The 15,823-nt window shown below is 42.6% G+C and overlaps 2 protein-coding genes across 6 annotated transcripts in view; one reads left to right on the top strand and one right to left on the bottom strand.

Annotated features, from left to right (window-relative positions):
- Window positions 1–25: 25 nt before the first annotated feature.
- On the bottom strand, window positions 26–8,945 carry LOC6527652 (CD109 antigen). The gene is made up of 7 exons (XM_002088702.4): window positions 8,671–8,945; window positions 5,671–6,520; window positions 1,834–5,581; window positions 1,555–1,748; window positions 1,321–1,495; window positions 1,147–1,252; window positions 26–1,075 (listed from the first exon to the last, which is right to left on the bottom strand). The coding sequence occupies exons 2-7, from the start codon at window positions 6,516–6,518 to the stop codon at window positions 864–866; spliced, it is 5,283 nt and encodes a 1,760-aa protein (XP_002088738.1). The 5' UTR covers window positions 6,519–6,520; window positions 8,671–8,945; the 3' UTR covers window positions 26–863.
- A 408-nt stretch (window positions 8,946–9,353) lies between these two features.
- The window catches only part of LOC6527653, a 32,339-nt gene continuing 25,869 nt past the window's right edge, over window positions 9,354–15,823 (top strand). For 3 of the 5 annotated variants that reach the window (XR_005560124.1, XR_006245110.1, XM_002088703.3), the window contains exons 1-2: window positions 9,354–9,476; window positions 15,148–15,697. Coding sequence is in view for 3 of the 5 variants with exons in the window: in XM_002088703.3 (XP_002088739.3) it covers window positions 15,625–15,697 (73 nt within the window). In the remaining 2 variants the exon portion in view is untranslated. Of the gene's footprint in view, window positions 9,592–14,246; window positions 14,422–15,147; window positions 15,698–15,823 lie in introns of those variants that run through there. The other 2 variants (XM_039370710.2, XM_039370711.1) reach the window with 2 other exon arrangements.

Below are 15,823 nucleotides of genomic sequence, written 5' to 3'. Positions count from 1 at the left end.
ATTCCAAGACAAGAAAACACAAATTGATACAAATTATTTTTATTTATTTTCAGGTTTCGTTTATGACAAAAGAAAACACAAGACACTTCATAGAGATTCGATTCTTATGGTACGGAAAGGAGCGACATTCTTAAGTTGTGTACAATAATTTCCTTGTTCCTCGCTTAGTTAGCTTCATGTACATGGCTATGTGAGATTTGTGTGGGGAATTTAATAACTAATTGTGGTTTATATGGAGGGTATATACGTATAAAACTTACAAACTATGCAGATTCATTATTTGCATAAATTAATTGGACGGTTTCTCAACGTTTTTCTCTTCGTTTCAGTTACAAATATTCAAGAGTTAGAGTTAGAGTTAATACAAATAAGATAAATTTCCATTCGATATGCATGCAAACATTTGTCAAGATACATTTGCTAATGATTTCTAAAATCTATTAAAGGCATTTTGTGAAAGACACATTGATTGATTTTTCATTCCGCACTTGGAGCCCGCTCTATGATAAGGCATAGTATGGTTCGTTACGACTTAAAAGATACATTAGGTGGCTATATGTGGTCTGCTACGGGTGGCAGAAGATTCTTTGTTCAGCAATAAAATACAAATTAATATACATTCAACTGCTGTTTTGTACATTCGATTCTACAGCGGGTCAGTTTCGTGGTGTACAACTGAAAAAAACTAAAAATAAAACCAAAATGTTGACCAGCATTTTTGGACGGAATGCAATTTCGTTGGCAAACAAAAACCTACAACTCAAAACAAAAAACTAAAAAGTAAACGCAATAAATGAACAAAAACACTACGAATCTTAGCAAGGTGTTTCGAGGGTGACTTTGTGAATAGCATTCATTCCTTTCTATGTGAGCAGTTGCATCATGTTTAGGACCAGGTGCGTGCGACTCCGCAGTAGGTATATGAATACGCTGAAGAAGAGCAGGGACATGGACATGGAGGCGCGCCAGCCCATGTTGTAGATGGAGCAGTACGGACACTGAGAGCTACCGCACACCTCACAAATGTTCAGCAGATATGTAGGCAGTGCATCGAATATTGATTCGTTGAACCGTTCTGAAAGCAGAGGGAAATAAGATTTATTAAACAATTATTTAATTTAGTTGTTGTTTATAGATTTTACTTACCCGGTGCATAGTAGTCGTAAACCCGCACTGGCAGATAACGAGACATATTGGCCACTGGATACCAACGCTCAATGGTGAAGTTTACACAGATATCCTCTTGGTCAAGCTGTTTAGAATTGACGAGATTTAACATTAATATTAATGTATAACAATAAAAATCCAATTGTATCTTACATAATCGAAGTAAAAGACAATCTTGCGTTCTAGATATCGAGCCCTTCTCAAATTCCTGACACGATTGCTGAGCACATAAGTGTCGAGTTTTTGCTGCTGTATCCAATAGCCAGTCGGTATGGCCACATCCAAAACTGCCATGCCTGAGCGCTCCGACTCGTTCTGGTTTATCCAACTAGAAATTTACAAACTTAACACAATGGTCTTACGCATTGAGTACCAATAGAAGCTCACTTTTGACAAGCCACATAGGAAATGTGCGACTGATTCCTGCCGTGGAAGATTGCCTTGGTTTGTAGTCCAAAGGCTGGCACTGGCGGCTTGGTCTGGAACTTCTCAATGTCCACATTGTACTGCACGTGCATCTGAAGGATGGCATAACCAGCACCCTTGGCCTGAACCTTGATGGTGCCCCAGGCGTCTGGAATCTGAGAAGGATAAAATATATTTTTAAATAAATTGGTAAAATCTAAATCGAACAATCTAATAGATAGTTTGTATAAAGCCTCTTACCTCGATACTCTGCAATTTGGCTAGATTCGTGTCATCTATGTAAAGGGTTTGTGTTTTGCCGCCCTGCGACGAGGCCTCGATCTCCACCGTCAACGAGGAGACCTCGCGCAGCCTAGACCGCACTGTGTACTCCACAAGAGCCTTGAGTGCTGCACTGGTATCCTGGGTAGAGGCCCATCCGCCGTCGTTTAAGCGCTGCGAGTTTAGCCACCGCACAATGGGATCCACCAAGAACTCACGGCGTGCCACATAAACCAATAACGCGTACGCGGTTGTCTCTATATTCAGCGAATCATATTCGTAAGGCAGGCGGGGCAGCGAGAACCACTTTTGATTCTCCAGCTTGCGCGGAGGTTGCGGTATTTCCTGGTTACCCCAGTACATAAAATCGCCTATAGTCCTGGCGTGACGTCGCAGAATGGCAAATACTTCCTCGGCAATCGGGGAGTTACAAAGCTGAAGGGCGTAGGCTGTAATGGCCACATCAAAAGGTTGCGCTTGGTGTCTCAGGAAGTCCATATTTCGCTCTATATACGCCAAGGCTCGCTGGGTCGATAAAGCAACTCGAGAGCCTAGAGTTCCAGAGATATCCTTAACGGTGGCCAAAGTTATGAGTACATGGGACGTTAGCGTAATGTTCTTATCAAAGTTGGTGCGATTCATCTTCCTATCCGGTAGCCACGTAACCTCGTAGAAGGATCCCTGTGGCGTCTGGTGTTGCAGTAACCATCGCATGTTCTTTTCAATAATGGTGGCATCGATCCAGATGAAGTTCTCCCATTCGTAGAAGCTGGCCTCTTGGAACACCCTTAGACAGTAGCTGGTCAACCATACGGACGAATCTGAGTTGTTCCAATCGGAACGGAACAGTGAGAAGCTGCCATCGGGCCGCATAAAGCTCAACTGCCGCTGATAGCCAATATTCATGTGGTAAAAGGCATTCTTCTCCAGCGTTTTGTTGCGTTGATTAATCAATCGCATGTACATAATCGTGTAGAGATTGGCGGCAAAACTGAAAGCATTCTGCTCGCCCGACTCCATGGGTAGGTAAAGCAGGGAGCTGGCATTTACGGGCATGGTGGGGAATATAGGACCCACCACATCACCGACTACGGATATTCTAGCCTTGTTTGAGCCGTACACAAAGTAACGATCCACCTGGTATGGAATTATTGGCGTTTGAGTTACATTAACATGCATGTATTCCAAGACGTAGGCGCGGTTTGAGAGATCCAGTAGCACGGATTGATGGCGATACTGTGGCAGACCATCCGACTCCACATGTAGTGTTCGTGTTATGGTATCAGTTCCAAGCAAAGTAGCCACGTGTAGGGTAACATCCACATTGCCCAGACGCTGAGGCACCACGGGCACGTAAACCACCGTGGTGCCTTGGGCCTCCAAGTAGATGAAGAATTGGTGTTCACCAAAGCTGGTTCTGGGGTTATACGATCGTACGATGCCATCCTCCTCCACGTGCACAAACTTGTAGTCCGGACTGCCGTGCAGCACGACAACGGCCTCGATTGGAGTTATCATATAGTTGAATACAGTGACACGAATGCCAACCTGTTCGCCTTGTCTGCAAGCCTCGGGCATTTCCACATTTATGAAGAAAGGTTGGACTCCAACGTACTCCAAGGCCTTGTTCATCATACCAAAGCCTTTAGATGGACTCACACTGAACGCACTCACCATCCAGTAGGCGGGACGATCAGGAACTTCCACATTAAAGATGTACCGACCATGCGGTCCAATGTTCACATCCTTCCAGAGCCACACATTTTCGTAATGACGGAGCACGCGATTAAATCGGTACTTTCTGTAGTTCAACAGTTCTGTGTCATTTCTCACATGGCAATTGATCTCGTCCGTTCCATCATCACAATCAAACAAACCATCACACTGCTTCTCGAGGCGATAGCAACGCCCACTTAAGCACTCTCCGAAACCCAATGTGCGATTGCAGGTATCCTGTCTTCTGGGTACATAACCATCCGTAAATACGATCAAGCCACTGTACTCAAAAGTGCGATTTGCATCGACACCAAAGGATGAGGCAGGGAAGTACACCAGCTCATCGGGATTGCCTTCGTGAGAGTACCAAATGTGCTTATAGGTTCCGTTGGTCTGCTCGTCGAAGTTGGACATCTTAGTAATGATCTTGGCGTAAGTGAGTTCGTTACCGGCCTGCATTGTGTAGAAGGCACTATCGATGCCTGAAAGACCCACATACGAGCCAGGCTCTCCAAAGATGGCCACCTCCACTTTTTCTCCGGTTCTCGCTTTGCGATTGTTGATGTATACGGTGAAGTTATTCCGGGAGATGCCATTTACTGGGAATGTGAGGGAATCGGCCACAACCTGTCCCTGCTGGTTAATCTTCCACACTACAATAGTCGCCACTGGCGCCATTTCGGAACTCAGAACCACAGCGATGGTTTTGATACCTTCTGTGATAGTTTCTCGGTCGTTCACCAGGATAACACCCTTTGACATAATGAGATAGTTAAACTCTTCGAGGTAGAAGTTCGTACGGATGTGGAAGATTATATACTCCCCAACCACAGGTTTCTCTGTGCTGGTGCTGACCTTGATGTGCTGATTTCTGGGAGAATAGTGAGACACCAAAAGAAGCTCCGTTTGAATGCGTTCACCACGCGGATCCACAAAGTTCGCCTGCAAGCGCATGTTTTGTACGCCGTTTAAGAAATCTCTTGCTTGTGGACGGTCATCCAGGTTCAGATCATTCCTGATGTCAATCTTTACCTCCCAAATGCCATCACTTTGCTGCGACATGGGCAATCGCTGGGCGGGCCAGTCTCTCCTGCCGCCATTGCGGCTTTCCACGAAACCAGAGACTTCCATTAAGCCCTGGCGCAACAGGTTTGGATTAATTGGTGAACCATCATGGTACTCAACAGCTAGATATGTGGTAAATGGCATGGCGGGCTTGAAAACCTGCGGAGAATCGCCAAGGAATACCACCCTCAGACTGGAATTGTACACCCGGGCCACGGAGTAGCCACTGATGATCTCATCGTAGAACTTCTCACCAACAGTAGCCGTGATCAACACTTCCGAGTTGGCCAGATTGGGCACCAGGAGCTCTAGCTCCCTCAGTGGCCACTTGAAATCAAAGGTTCCATTGAAATAGCGCAGGAAGGGCAGGGTTTTTCGATAAGTTCCACTCCACGCCTCGTAGCTGCTGTCCTGATACTCGGGTTTTTTAACCCAGAATGGCCACTCCTCGTCGAACTGATAGTGTCGCTCGACCACATATTGATTCCTGTACAGAATATCCTGTGAAAGATCTGTTCCATCTTGGGGCAGTTGTCCAGGCACATTATACTGCACTTGCGGGTTCTGGTTGGGATTATTGTAGCGCCATCGTTCATTGTATCGGTTAGTTTGCTCCAAAGGTGACCGACCCAGACGATACTTCTCATTTAAGACTTGGTTGCTGTAGTATCCAATTGGCCGGATTGTAGCCTTGATTGTGAGATTACCTCTTACTGGTAGGCCACTGGTAAAGTTAGCCATCACCCTTCCGTAGATAAACGGATCCGTGGTGAAGAAGTAGGCAGGCATGGTAACATTCACTTCGAAGCGGGTCTGATAGTATTCCTCCACGGTGAAGTGACTTTCTTCTTGCTGTCCCTGAGCAATTACACGGATGGTCCATTCACCAAAAGTGGGCTGATCCGACAGTTTGTACTCGAGAGAAACGGAACCCAAGTTTGATTGCCTGAAATATAAAGATTAAGTTGGTTTACATTTACATTTTAATTGACTTGACTTTCTAATTTATGTTAAGACATTAAAAGATCCACTTACCGCGACAACCAACGTTTAAGAATATGCCTGTTTGGATCCAGCATGTACACATCCACGGGATTGTCAAATCCCTTGAGTTCGGTGGTGATCGGAATGGTCCTGAATCGCACAGTTTCCCCTTGCATATAAAGGGGCTTATCGGTCTGCACAAATATCGTCATGGAACGCTGGGAGAAGTCTAGTCTTGTTTCGTTCAGGAAGGCGAGGCCACCAAAAACATTCTGGTAGAAACCTTCCACTCGAAGCTTATAGCTTCCAGTCACACTGGTTGGTGGGATCCTCATGAGCAGCGTCTCCGGTATGCCCTCCTTAACATCCTTGGAGTCTCCGCTGATTTGAACACCATCGCAGGCGATGCTAGCATGAACGGTTATCGGGTACTGAGCTTGGAGAATGGACACGGACACCTGGTAGATTAGACCAGGTCTAACCATTCTAGAAGCCACAATAAAGTAGGTGGGCTCCCTTGAATGCAGCGATTCCAAGAAGGTTGCCTTGATGTTATAGGACGACTTTCCCCGAGTCAGACTCGGCTCTTCGTTGTCCTGATAGCCTCCTCCAAGACGTTTATTATATTCATCTTGCCCTGCAACATCGTTGTAGCTTCCCGAATCGGTCCTGTACGGCGGGCGATCGTTGGGATTCGTTTGGCCAAAGTTTGGGTTGTTGTTGCCATATTGATTCGTCTGTGGGTTGTTTCCCCACTGCTGGTTGGGCAGTAACGGCTGCTGGGGATTCTGCTGGTTCTGGTTGGGATTGTAATAGGTGTCGCTTTGTCCGACCGCCGGTTGCAGTGCATCCAAGACGGCGGCTACCACGAGCAGGGCGCGCAGCAAGTGCCACATCATTGCTGAGGAGAAGTCAGAAGTGAATGAATTAGAATCGCTGAGTATAACTGCATCTCCCGAATACTATAAATAGAGGGCTATGATTTGGGTGATCGGCCTGTTCTTTAATGCCTGTCGAATAGGGTGTATCAATGCTATCCAAAACAAAACTTCGAGGTCTTGATAAAAACAGTAATCTTTGTATGAATTCCTAATTCTAAATTCTACATTTTTAAAGAACCTCCTTCCAACATCTGGATATAAGCATAGCATATAGCTAAGTATTAAGGATTTTTTAAAATTTCGACATACATATATATATTCCCAAACACCCTAATCCCTAAGTCATGGACCGCATCTCATGTTTGAGGATTGTTGTTGGTTGGTTGATTTCCGCGTGCTGCGAACAAGTCGTTAATGAGGGCGCCGACATCGGTATTAATAGACTATAGACGCGATCTGGCAGAAGCAATGAACGTATCTTCAGGGAGATCTTTTTAAGGGGCCAGCGGCACTATGGAAACTATGTCAAACATTAAGTAAAATGTCATTCAAGTGGGCGCGCAATTAGACAGCGGAGATAAATGCCGCGCAGGGATTTGGGGCATTCAAAACTTCTGCTCAATGCGTTTTTAATGCCTTCGTTATTTATGGTTGAATTGGAAGAGATTACGAAATCATAGCTACACGAACCACTTTGATCACCAACGAAATTATGAACATAATAAAACGTTTACTATTACTCAACTATAGAACAGTAAACTTTTAATGGCTTCTACTTACAATTCAAAAATTTAATATTAAATAAAACTGTCTTCAGTGTTAAAGTTTCCCATTTTCATTCTTAAATATTATTCCATTTCATGTTTTTAGCGAATTGCCGGTGGTGGAATTTGTGCAACATAAAAAAATGCGCATATTTAAGTATTCCGGCTTATCAGCACACAATCAGCCGGCACACAGGGAAAATACATCATTCAAGCAAGGACCTCGAAATCCTCCCTCCTCTCAGGTATTAACTCCTTTTGCTAGGTATAAAGTCAACGCCTAATGGCAACCATACAAAAAGGGTCCACGCCAGGAGAACAATGAGGCACCGACTTCGAGACAAGTGAGGTGAAATGAAACTGAAGGATGGAGGGAGTGTGTGTGTGTGTCTGTCTGCATTTGAAATGCATTCGCTGGCGAGGCAATGAAGGTAAAGGTAGCACACTGGAACTGAGCGAAACACGCAAATGAAACGGCCGGCTACCTGACCATAGATATACATAGGTGTCTATATGGGCCTGGGCGAGATACTCTGTGCACTGAAGCAGCAGAAGTTACTGGCCTATAGGGGTCTCTACTCTCGGCGGTGAAAACAAATACCGAACTCGTAATAATTTCCACAGCGCGACTTGTAATCCACCCTTTGCACACAGCTACACAGAGAAAATACTGTTTGGCAAATGTAGCATTACATGAAGAATTACATTTGTGCACCTTTTAAAATCACATTAAATTCCGTCAAATGAGAATATTTAATAACTTTGATATATATGTTCTTTTTCTAAAATATTTGTATAGAGGAAATATAATTTATATTAGTTAAAAGATAACAAATAGTTTTTAAATGAATTTACTATTGTTCTAGCGTGCTATTTTATTATACCTTTTCAATACATTTTTTCTCAGTGTAAGAGGGCGCACCACCACAAGCGTAACACACAAGTAAAGTGGGCATTAATTAGCCGAGAAGACCCATTCAAAATGAGTTGAGAGGGCAAAAGTGCAATTGAAACAGCAGGCAGGACATTTTGGGCGGCCAAAGGAGCAACTGTTGGCGAAATTCGAGAGCTTAAAGGCAGAAAAACTAAAAAAGACGCCGCAATCCAATTGGCCAGCAGGTGGCTAAAACGCCAGCTTCACATTTCCTTTTAGTGCCAAAGAGCTTTTAGCGAAGAACTTCCTTCACAATTACTAGTTACATTAAATGAATTCCATTTAAACGAGCACAACGTGAAAAGTTGTAACCAATATTTGAGGCAATTCCTCGGTTTTCGGTCAACGCCCATGTGCCAACAACAACAGCAACAACACAATAACACTGGCTTAGGCATTTTGGAGACGGCCAAACACACGATTTGGGCGGGTCGCCAAAGTGGAAGAGCTAGGAAAACCCATTTCTACTCACCTCGGTACTGAAATCAATCTGATCTGGCTGCTCAGCAGGCCACGCACATTTTATTAATTAACAGAAAGGTAAATAAAACTAACTCGGGAACTCAAAGATTCGAAAAAATGAAACAACACAAAACCAACAGTGATCCACACCCGCTTTGATGACTGATGCAGTGTGACCGTTCACAGAGAGTGGCGCAATACCAGATTCCAGGTGTGGCCAGGACGGTAGGAATTTAACGGTCGCACTGCAAATTGAATTGTCCATGATGGAAATATTGTTTATAGCCCAACGTTTTTCGTGCCTTTAAAAGTATATCAGACATCAAAAGGACGACAAAAATTGTATGCTTTTAACGTTTCCAATTTCTAAGGACTTTAAAACATCTGATATATTTAAGCTACGCTTTACTTAATTTAAAGATGTATCAGTATAAATACGTATTTGGTATATAACGGATATACCATGTGTAAAATAAATTTGGGGAATGTACCAAATATTGTATAGGTGATACCCAATTAAAAGAATATGATTGAGTAAAAAACTTTTTTTTTTTATTACGGGAATTTATTTCTTGTCCTGGAAGTGGGACAGAGATGGCAAAACTTCACATTAACAGCACCAGTGTTGGATAAAGGCGTCTTACTGCCATTTTAGTATATATCGCACAGTATTTATACTACCGTTTGACTGCAAGCTTTGGTCATACCACCGCCTCAGTTGTCTGTGTGTGTGTGTATTGTATGCATGTGATGTAAGGTCATTCGCGTGAAAATATCAGCGAGGAAAAAATCGAATTTTTGTGTTTTGTGTGCTAGGTAAATGCAAAAAATTGTGCAAAGTCGATCAGTTTAAGGCTCAGTCCATGTGTCAGCGGTGAAAGTTTGAGCTCGCTCGGTCATTTACGTGTGAAAAGTCGCCAAGAAGTCAAAGGTGCTGGGTTGCCCAACGCAAAAATTATGACGAAAAGCACACCAGCACAAGTACCCTACCTCTCTCTTTCACACACACACTCGCGCACGCAGCAGAAGCAAAAGCAAAAGCAGAGGAGCTGGGAGAGCTAGAACCTAGAGTTGTCAACGCTGTGCGAGGAATTTCGTCATTGAGCGGTGGGATGTGTGTGTGTGTGTCAGTGTGGTGCGTGTTCAGTGAATGTGTGTGCGAGAGTGCGTGCGTGTGTATTGGTAGTTTGTTCTCTTCTTTGGTAGTAAAACACAAAAGAAAAATCATCGGGGAAAAATGTGAAAAATGTACATAATTCGTAACCCAGTCTGTGGCTAGTGCTCGCCAGCCAGTGCCCGAAAATCGTGCTGAGATGAAACACCGCGCACCGATTGAAAAACTATTACATAAATAGTGCAAAGTGTAAATGTTATTGAAGGCAAAAAAGCGGAGCAGCATTGGGAAAAAGAGCCGCGCACGCTGTCGTCATCGCTGCTAAAAAACCAAGAAGAAAGCGAAAAAGAGAAAGATAAAGACACCCCCTTCCTTTGCCACAAAAGAAAAGAATAGAAATGAAATTGGAAACACAGTAACTAAAATCCCCAACGCGTTACTGTTACAATGCCGAAAAGTGCTTAAAAACCATATCCGTGTGTGTGTGGGTGTTTTTCCTGCTCTGATGTACATACTCCAGTGTGATGCATGATGTACGCTGTTGTACTACACTATTCATGCCAATAACATTTTGTTAATACCGTAAATAAACTAATAACATTTAATAATAACATGCGTGCGGGTGTGTGGGTGGTGGGGAGTACGACCCTGCGCCTGTGTGAGTGACCTCGTGTGCGTGTGTCGCGTGCTCCGCTGGTGTTGGTGTATCTGTGCAAGTGTGTGTGCGCGGCGGCAAGGAGTGTCATGCGTATATTCTACCTCCTACAACCCCCACCCGCAACCTCACACCCTTTTCCAACACTGACCCACTGGCAGGGCCTATCCAACAGCAACAACAACCAGACCAACAAGCAGGCGGCAGCAGCTCCTTTGCTCCAACGAGTTTTATCTTGTTTTGCCGTTTTAATCATATGCGGGCGCAGAGAAAGGAGAAAAGCTAGCGAGCCAGAGAGTGGGAGTGGAAGAGCGCGGATGGGGAAAAGAAGAGCAGAGCAGAGGAGTGGAGACAATCACGTCATCCAGCCTGCCATGACACACCAACATCAACATCGATACAGTGATGGCTCTCGGCTAATGAACAGCGGCTCAAAATAGTTAAACTCGCTCTTTATTGCGGTTACGCCGCTGTTGTTGGACAAGTCAAATTCAATGGCATACCTCGGCGATCGCAGTTACAGTGGGGTGCAATATGTCGATTACAAGCTACTTTTCGCTTAGGTTGGATTTCACACACATATCTTTTTGTGATATGTTTTGAGAAGAGAAAATCCTTTTCATAGCATACTTTGCGGATTACAGGCACCTTGGAAGCCAATTTGTGGTTTTTACCAATATGTTAGTTTTCGGACAAAGCAAGAAATTCTTCGTGTGCCATCGGTTTCTACTCAGGAAGTTCACCTGTAGTTTTTAGGTGATTAAAATCACAGCCCGGAAAGTAACAGCTTACTATCCTTTTCAATTTAAAGACGGCTTTACTGTACTTACCACTGATGACATTACCAACATACACGCACATCTAAGTAAACCCTATTGCCGAAATAAAGACGAGCGCGTGAATTCAATTGCGATGATGATGGAGCTCAGTCGTGTTTTTTTTAAGCCTTTTAATTAAGGCAATTAAATTGGCACCCCTCTTCCACGTCCGCTTATTATTTAATTTTTATCGGTCATCCGAGGTTCGATTTTTGGCCTCAGCTTAGAACAGCATCGTTTGAGTGTGAGTGTGCCGCTTGAATGCCAGAGTGTATGTGTGTGTGTGGTGGGTGGTAGAGAGGCAGGAGGGGGTTCTTGAGCGAGCGTACGAGAGAGCAAATAAACTGAGTCATGGCTGCCGATGACGTTATGCTGCTGCTCTTTTCTGCTCTATTATAGTCCGCTGCCTAACTTGCGGCTAGGGCAATTTGTCTCTAAAGTGTTTATGCTCAAAGTTTGCCAATAAAACGCGCAAGAAGGAACAAAAGTTTGGCACAAATGCCCGAACACAACTACCATGGCATTTAGCATTCGATTGACCTCGAGGCCAGCAGCAAATCGATAGAAATGTTTTTTGTTTCTCCACCAAATCGATAACATGCCGCACAACACCACCGCCCCCACCGCCAAGCGCCAACCCCCCTGTGCCCCCGAAAAAGCGGCTTTGAAAACTAGTTTGTGTAGGATGCTCTCACTCCGTCATAAATCTGATTTAAGTTCCAATTCATTTGAAACTATACGATATTGATGAAGATAAACTCGTTCGCGTGAACGAACTATCCCTTGGAGACTTATTTTGTCATTAATTTGATTTAAGTTTCACCTAATGGAAAATTATCAGTGGGAATAAATTAAGTGGTTTGGGTGATTTATTATAATTACAATCTTAACCTAAACTAAAGGATTGAAGCTTATGCGCTATGAACATATTAGCCGCCTTTTTAGTATTTTCCTTTTCACATTTTCAAGATTACTTTTCTAATATAATATTAATATATTGCAGTTAAGTATATTGAATATTAAATCAATCACATTATCTGAGGAACACGTCAATAATGAGTAATAGAGTTTTTGCTTTAAATGCCTTATCAACTTTCAAGAACTTTGGGAAATTTGCCAATTACTAGTAGTTTTTTTTTTTTGTCATCAACCTTTGTGTTGCCAACTCCGATGACTCTTCTTGCTTTATTAATATTTATTAACTCACTGCAAGCACTGAGAAATGTTCTTTACGGGTGTTGCAAACACCTCATCAAATACTATATACCCCCTGATCGCCTTAATCTCAGCGGGCAATGCAAACAGCTGATTTCATATTTGCTCTCGCAAATTTGTAAAAATAAATACGGCTGACCAATAATAAATGCGACGAGACGACTCCCCCCTCCTTCGGTGCCGCTTCCCCGCAAAAACCCCTACGTATTCAACGCCCATGCCGAATTAGCAAAGTTCCCTGCCTTCCGAAAAGATGGATACATAGAGATGTACATTCGTGTGCGAACCGCACAGAACCGCCCGAAACCAGAGCGGCTGTGCGAGCGGGACGGCAATGGACCAAAGCGGTCAGTTTGGACGGTCTGGGGTCTGGGTCTTTGGGACTCGGCGACTGGGCCGCGGACATCTGACGTCGTTGTCGACCATGCTCCGCTACAGCATTATATCATGTGGCCAAGGCGTTGGTGGTTGTGGTGGCGGTGCTGGTGGTGGTGGTGGTGGTGGTGGGGTTGGTGATACGAACGGACAGAGTCCCGTATTTGTTCAAAGTACTGCATTGGAGCTTTATCTTAATGCGATATAATGAGAGTAGGATCCGTGACACGTTACGGAAACATTTCAACTGGCGTTCTGGCTATCTCCTCTGCTGAGGGCCGCACGTCGTCTGGCGGTAAACAAAAATCCAGCGCACTATGATTTAGCGTTGTCCGTTCGACGGTTTTATTGCCAAAAACTTTGGGAATTTATTTGTACTAGCTTTAGCTGTTTTCCTGTATAACACAATTGCTTTCAAAAATGTTTACTTGTTTTATGGCATTTCTTGTGCGGTGAATAGGAACTTGTCAGCTTTAAAATTGTTTTATAAAGTTTATTATTTTAGGTGTTTTCAAACATTTATGCCTTTTTCACGCTATCGCCAGTTGAGGAATTTGAAACCTGATGTACTGGGTCGATGATTATGAAATCTATTAGCACTGGTGAGAAATTCTACCTATATGTTTCTTATCTGTTCTGCTTACTCAGTGAATGTCCTATCGCACTGATAAGAGTGGGAATAGTTGTTTTCTCGACGCATCCGCAATACGAAATTCTAGAAGTAATATTAGATCTCGGGCCAGCTGTTATCAGTATTTATGCGGACGTCATGCGGCAAAGCAAATGGAATGCTATATTCTATATCGATCGTCAAATAATTGGTCGTAATTACTCGCAGACAGTGTCACTTGGTGATTTCTGTTGAATCATTGCTCGATTGCACTTTGTTTGATACTGGTTCTATAGTGCCTTATAGGATGAGAGAAATGGGAAATATATATACAATATAGCTTTTATTCGTATTATTCTGTCATTTATAGTTTCTGCCTTAAATATGAAAGCAGTTTACTTGTTTGGCACATAAGTACATTGTTATTTCATCAATTTGAGAAATCGCTATCAAATTGTAAGATTAGGTTTCAAAATAACTATTTAAGTCTTAACCACCGATGGTATTAACTAATTTTCCGATTTTACAAAAATTTTAGCATTGTTTTGGTATCTTTCAGTTAAGCGAAGCTATTTTGCATTTAGTTTTAAGAAAAAATTGTTCTTTTTTTCGAATCCAAAGAGATTCTTGTTTAATATAAAGTTTCTTAAAAACTCAATTTTATTTTCGCCATTTTGTACAGTACTCGTAATCGTTCTGGTCAAGATAACGGCCGAACTATTTAGATAAGCTGACAAGTGTATGTCAAACTGAACCCAAATCACTGTGCGTGCTGCGGCGAAGGCGACGGCGGCTACTCTCGTCCGTTGGTCATGTGTGCGGTTCAGTCTGCTCGCTGAATTCGCCGCGTTCGCTTCGTTCGCTCCGTTCTGTTCGCCTCGTTTTGGCCCGTCCGTTTGCCAAATTTCGTTCGCTTTTTGTGTTCCCGTTGTGCAATAACGGCAAAACAGCAATAACAACTACAACTAGTACAAGTACGTGTAGCAACAACAATGACCATTGGCTGAAAAGCAGCTAGAAATTGTTGCGCTCCTTGTGTAAAACATAATTATTTGCTCTCAGTCTCAAGAATCCCACACACTCTCTCTCCTGCTTTCACTCTATAGCCCTCTCTTTTGCTCGCTGGCTGGGCAGAAAAATAGTATTTTCGTCGTCAACGTGCCATAATTTATTTTTTTCTATTTAGCCAGCAAAAAAATAGAACTTTTTGGACTGGGAAAAGTTAGATGCGCGTTTGTGTGAGTGCGTGTGAAAAAAGAACTGTAAAAGTTAACGTTAAATTAGCGGGCTAAAAGAAAAACCGACCCGTCCCCCGCCCCCTTAAGTGAACAGCACGTGCTTAGCTGCAGTGAAAATAAAAACAAAATATTTGACATTTGAAAAATTATACATTTAGTTGAATGTTGAATGTTGTTCGTTCGGCTTTCGTTCTGATTTTGATCTTTTCGATTTGTTTTTTGGTCCTTAAATCCGCTCCTCTTCCCGTCTCTTCTTTATTTTGAAATTTATGTATAATTTAAAAAGTTTTTCTTCTCTCACTTGCTTTTTCTTTTGCTTTTGTTGTTGGAAAAAAGAATACAATTAAATCCGAACGAAAAACACAACAAAAAGAATTCGAGGAAGCGAACGAAAAGTTTGCTTTCAACGAAAGTAAATGCAAAATGAAAAATATTTTTAAACATTTTTATTTGCGAAAATAGCTTGATGAATTAAGAACAAAATAGGAAAGCTGGAAGAGCCAAAAAATAGATAATTCGCACTCAAGCAAAAACACCAAACGGAAGATCCAAAGCAAACAACCAACCAACAACATCAACAGCATCAACTAATATCAAATTAAATAACTAAGCCTAATAACGTATACATTTAAAGATCTATTTATAAATTAATATTTACCATAATGATTTAGTAAGTTAAGCTTAAAGTACAAAAAAAAAATAAGAAAAGCAAAGAAAAAAGAAACACCACAACCAACAACAACATCAACAACCAACCAACCAACAACCACAAATAATTTATTAATCATTAAACGGAGTAAATTCACAAATCTGTAATAAATGCAAATGACAAGGAAATAACGAAAACGACAACAACAACAAGTCACCGCCAACAACAACAACCACACATCGGCAGCATAATTTACAACAACCAACAACAACAACGGATCAATACCAAAGATGGAGGCAAAATTCTTGGCTAGCGCTCTTTCATTCCTCTCGATATTTTTAGCGATTTATGCTCAATCACTTGGTGAGTACAGCCCCCCGAAAAACCCTCCCTAAAACTCAAAGAAAACCCCCCTACAATAAGCATAATGATAAACAAAGAAGGCCCTTTTAACCTATAGGTTGTACCCCGCCCCTGAAATCAACCTGC

Source organism: Drosophila yakuba, chromosome 2L, assembly GCF_016746365.2.
Source record: "Drosophila yakuba strain Tai18E2 chromosome 2L, Prin_Dyak_Tai18E2_2.1, whole genome shotgun sequence".
Classification (NCBI taxonomy): domain Eukaryota; kingdom Metazoa; phylum Arthropoda; class Insecta; order Diptera; family Drosophilidae; genus Drosophila; species Drosophila yakuba.
Note: the sequence above shows the minus strand (reverse complement) of the source record. Positions and strands in the feature narration are given on the sequence as shown.

What these genes read in the sequence shown, in the direction of transcription:
- LOC6527652 (XM_002088702.4), bottom strand. Translation starts at nt 6,518, where the DNA reads ATGATGTGGCACTTGCTGCGCGCCCTGCTCGTGGTAGCCGCCGTCTTG. An exon ending in CCAAATTGCAGAGTATCGAG is followed by an intron (nt 1,749 to 1,833) that starts GTAAGAGGCTTT and finishes TATCCTTCTCAG; the next exon opens with ATTCCAGACGCCTGGGGCAC. An exon ending in TTGTCTTTTACTTCGATTAT is followed by an intron (nt 1,253 to 1,320) that starts GTAAGATACAAT and finishes AATTCTAAACAG; the next exon opens with CTTGACCAAGAGGATATCTG.